This window comes from Triticum aestivum, chromosome 5B (genome assembly GCF_018294505.1).
Source record: "Triticum aestivum cultivar Chinese Spring chromosome 5B, IWGSC CS RefSeq v2.1, whole genome shotgun sequence".
Taxonomy (NCBI): Eukaryota; Viridiplantae; Streptophyta; class Magnoliopsida; order Poales; family Poaceae; genus Triticum; species Triticum aestivum.
In genome coordinates, this window is record NC_057807.1 from 691,283,118 (window position 1) to 691,286,949 (window position 3,832).

The 3,832-nt window shown below is 45.4% G+C and overlaps 1 protein-coding gene across 1 annotated transcript; it reads left to right on the forward strand.

Moving 5' to 3' along the window:
• The first annotated feature begins 929 nt into the window (after window positions 1–929).
• LOC123117715 (GDSL esterase/lipase At5g45910) lies at window positions 930–3,234 on the forward strand. The gene is made up of 5 exons (XM_044538412.1): window positions 930–1,285; window positions 1,497–1,712; window positions 2,027–2,178; window positions 2,272–2,539; window positions 2,776–3,234. The coding sequence occupies exons 1-5, from the start codon at window positions 988–990 to the stop codon at window positions 2,991–2,993; spliced, it is 1,152 nt and encodes a 383-aa protein (XP_044394347.1). The 5' UTR covers window positions 930–987; the 3' UTR covers window positions 2,994–3,234.
• The last annotated feature ends 598 nt before the right edge of the window (window positions 3,235–3,832 follow it).

Genomic DNA, 3,832 nt, shown 5'->3' on the forward strand with positions numbered 1-3,832 from the left:
CCCTACTTTGCTGCATCACCCTTTCCTCTTCAAGGGAAAAAGCAACACCAGCTCAAGCAGTAGCAACATCACGGTTACCTCCCCTGGAGGCAATCAATTGAGATTAACTACCGTTTACGGTGAACCTCGAGTGGAAAACAAACATTTGATGTGGTCTAAGCTAGCTAGATGTCCCCTGCAACATCCCGGTGCCACCAGAGGAGAGGGGTAGGGGGCCCCTCCTTCTTCTGCTTCCTGGGCCCTCCGTGGAGAGAGGGGGCTCTCCCCTAGATTGGGTTTCTATGTTGTCTTAAGTTTTTCTCTACTATTTTCGGAGCCCTTCACCGTTTCTTATATTTTCGGAGATCCGTAACTTCGATTAGGCTGAAATTTTGAGGGGATTTTTATCCAGAAATTATTTTTTTTGCAGCGAAAGAAGGGCATCAACTAACCTATAAGGTGCCCACAAGACATCAGGGCACCCCCTGTTGCCTTGTGGGGTCCTCGGGCACTGTCGTGCGTTGATTCTTTCTCTCAAAAATTATATATATATTCCATAAAATCTCATAGAACCTCGATGTTGAAATCCTTTATCCATTTTTTTGCGAACGATTTGATATTATGGATTTTGATATATTTCTCTACAAATTTAAAAGATTTTCCTTTTCAAAAAAGTAATACACCCTATATTTTAAAACATAGTGATTATTTTTTTTAAAGAAACTCAACAACACCAAAGGCGCTGCAAAGCGCCCAACCATTCTAGTGATGTTGAAATCCTACCACTCTCGCGGCTCAATTGATGGTGAACCGTTGAGCATTTACCAATGAGCCTCGATATGTTGCAACCCAACCACTCTGGACACTTCATTGATGGCCAACTGTGCAGCATTTAGCAAGGACAACAGTCAGCAGTGTGTCTATCTATATATTCTCCAACCTCGCCGCCATTAGATCACCACCAAGTAAGTTTAATAACTAGTCCAAGCGAAATATTTTGAGGTCACCATGAAACTCCCAAGCTTATACTACTTACGTTCATCGCTGCTCACGGCTTCCTTAGCCATCCAACTGATCACGGTGGCGGCGGCCAGTGGTGCAACATCGTCGACGGCGGCACTGAAGAAATACAACGCCATGTTCACCTTCGGTGACTCCATGGATGAGACTGGCAACATATGCGCCGGCAGCAGCAACAAGACGGAGTTGAACGTGCTCACCTGTACCCACCCGCCCTACGGCGAAACCTACTTCGGAAGGCCGTCTTGCCGGTGGTGCGACGGCCGCGTGGTCGTTGACTTCATCGGTAATTCATCCGTTTTTACCAACCAATAAAATGAAGGAAATGAATGATTTTTGTCTTCTTTAAACCCAAAAATCACTACAAGAAACAATTCCTGCAAGAAAAGTGTGACCCTTATGTTGAGATATTTTGTTTGAATGTTTGATCTACTTTCAAATCAACTAAGACAGAAGTTTGTTATAACTTCAATTTTATTTGTGTCCATGGATGCCAGCACAAGCACTTGGGCTTCCATTACTCCCACCGTCGAAAGCGATAGGCACAGATTTCCGTCGGGGCGTAAACATGGCCATCACCGGTGGCACGGCCATGAACTTCTCCTTCTACAAAGCTCTCGGCGTTGAAGATCCGGTGTGGAACCATGGTTCACTAGACACGCAGATCCAATGGTTCAAGGAGTTGTTGCCGTCCATATGCGGGACAGAGCAGAGTGAGCATGCACTATTATTCTCAATTTTCTTAAGACTTTTTCCTTTGAAGTATTCCATCCAAGTCTCATGCATTATTTTTTAAACAAATTGGCCCTGAGATGCCCGCTAGATATGGATGCACCTAATACTAAAACGTAACTTGATACATTCGCATTTAGACGAATCTAAGACAAGAATTTTGGGACGGAGGGAGTACTTTAATTTAACCGGTCCGGTGAAAAAGTCTAAACGTGTTCATTGTTTATGACATAGCTCACCATTCCTGCCCAACGGTTAAGAAAAGACAGTGAAACGTGTTGCATGCATGTACTAGGTTGCAAAGGATACCTGAGGAAATCGCTCTTCATGTTCGGTGCATACGGCGGAAACGACTACAACGTGCAGCTGCTTGAACGTGGCTTGACACCGGAGCAGGCAACGAACTACACCCCAAAGATCGTTGGTGCCATCGCCAACGGCGTGGAGGTATCTATTTCTATGTCTTGTGTACCATTGACAGCAAATTTTGCATGCATGTAAGTTCCAGCCAGGAAAGACTCCGGAGGAATTCTTGTGCAGAAACTGATTGCTCTCGGCGCCGTCCACGTCGTCGTCCCGGGAATCTTCCCGACCGGCTGCTTGCCGATCTTCCTGTCCTTGTTCGGCGACGGCGACTTGGACGACACCGGCTGCCTCAAGGCCTACAACCTCCTGACCAGGTACCACAACTCGATGCTCCGGAAGCAGGTGGAAGCCCTCCAGCGGAAGCACCGCAACTCGACGAGGCTCATGTACGCAGACTACTACGGCCTCGTGTACCAGATGGTCCAGGAGCCCCACAAGTTTGGTACGTACTAGCAAGTTTTCTTCCTTGGTTTCTCTAGTACTCCCTCCGTCCGGAAGTACTTGTCGAAGGAATGGATGAAAATGAATGTATCTACAACTAAATTGCGTCTAGATATATCCATTTCCTCGACAAGTATTTCGGACGGAGGGAGTAGCTTGAACAATTCATTGGAATGGGAATGGGATCCATGGAGGAGCTGAGCTGAGTGATTGCTTGGCTTTGGCTTGGCGCGCTAGGGTTTAGCGCTCCGTTTGAGGCGTGCTGCGGGGCGGGAGGGGGCAAGTACAACTTCGACCTGGGCGCCAGGTGCGGTATGGACGGGGCGACGGTGGCCTGCCGCAACCCGTCGGCGCGGCTCAGCTGGGACGGCATCCACCCCACGGAGGCGGCTAACAAGGTGATCGCCGGGGCACTGCTGAGGGGACCCTACTGCACCCCTCCCATCCTGTCCTAGGCTAAAAACTGTACACGGAAAGAGGACCAAGCAGATCCATGTATCTACCTACTACTCTCTCCGTAAAGTAATATAAGAGCGTTTAGATCACTACTTTAGTAATCTAAACGCTCTTATATTAATTTACAGAGGAAGTATCATTTATGTATCATGTCATGTGTGATGATAATCCTGGAACAACAAGGCACCGGCATAGGTTGCTTCCTGGCCTCTTGCCCACGTAGTACAGTAGTTTACAAAATGTTGAACCGCTGAAGTATGTATGTCCAAAGTGGAAAATCTACCATGCACGGGACCTTCCGTACATGGTCCAGCCGTTCATCCCGGCCCCGAGATGCCCGCTCGAAATGCAGCGTAAAATATTCTAATGCTTCTTCTCAGCATTGCTATGTACAATACCCACCTAACTTGTCGGATATGCTGCATAATTCCGTGTCAGCATTAGCAGGGAAATAGTGTTACGTCAGTCATGCTCTGCCCATCCACTGTCCCATAGAAAACCAAGCATTTTTATTTGTTCGAGAGATATTAATTCATTGATATGATATCTCTTTTAGAAACCTCAACTTTTAAATGTTTTTATATATTTGGAATTCCTGCCGGCGAGATCTTTAAAACAAGATCAATCCTGATTAAATATATTCCACTCATTTTATAATAACATATTTCACTCATTTTAAAACAGATTTCACACATTTCAAAAAATATTTCACTAATTTCATATTTTGCTCATTTAAAAATATATATTAAATAACACATTCCACTAATTTCACAAAAGATTTTATACCAACATATTTCACTAATTTCATAATAATGTGTTTCACTCTTTTCGCAATAAC

What these genes read in the sequence shown, in the direction of transcription:
- LOC123117715 (XM_044538412.1), top strand. Translation starts at nt 988, where the DNA reads ATGAAACTCCCAAGCTTATACTACTTACGTTCATCGCTGCTCACGGCT. An exon ending in CGTGGTCGTTGACTTCATCG is followed by an intron (nt 1,286 to 1,496) that starts GTAATTCATCCG and finishes CATGGATGCCAG; the next exon opens with CACAAGCACTTGGGCTTCCA. An exon ending in CCATCGCCAACGGCGTGGAG is followed by an intron (nt 2,179 to 2,271) that starts GTATCTATTTCT and finishes ATTCTTGTGCAG; the next exon opens with AAACTGATTGCTCTCGGCGC.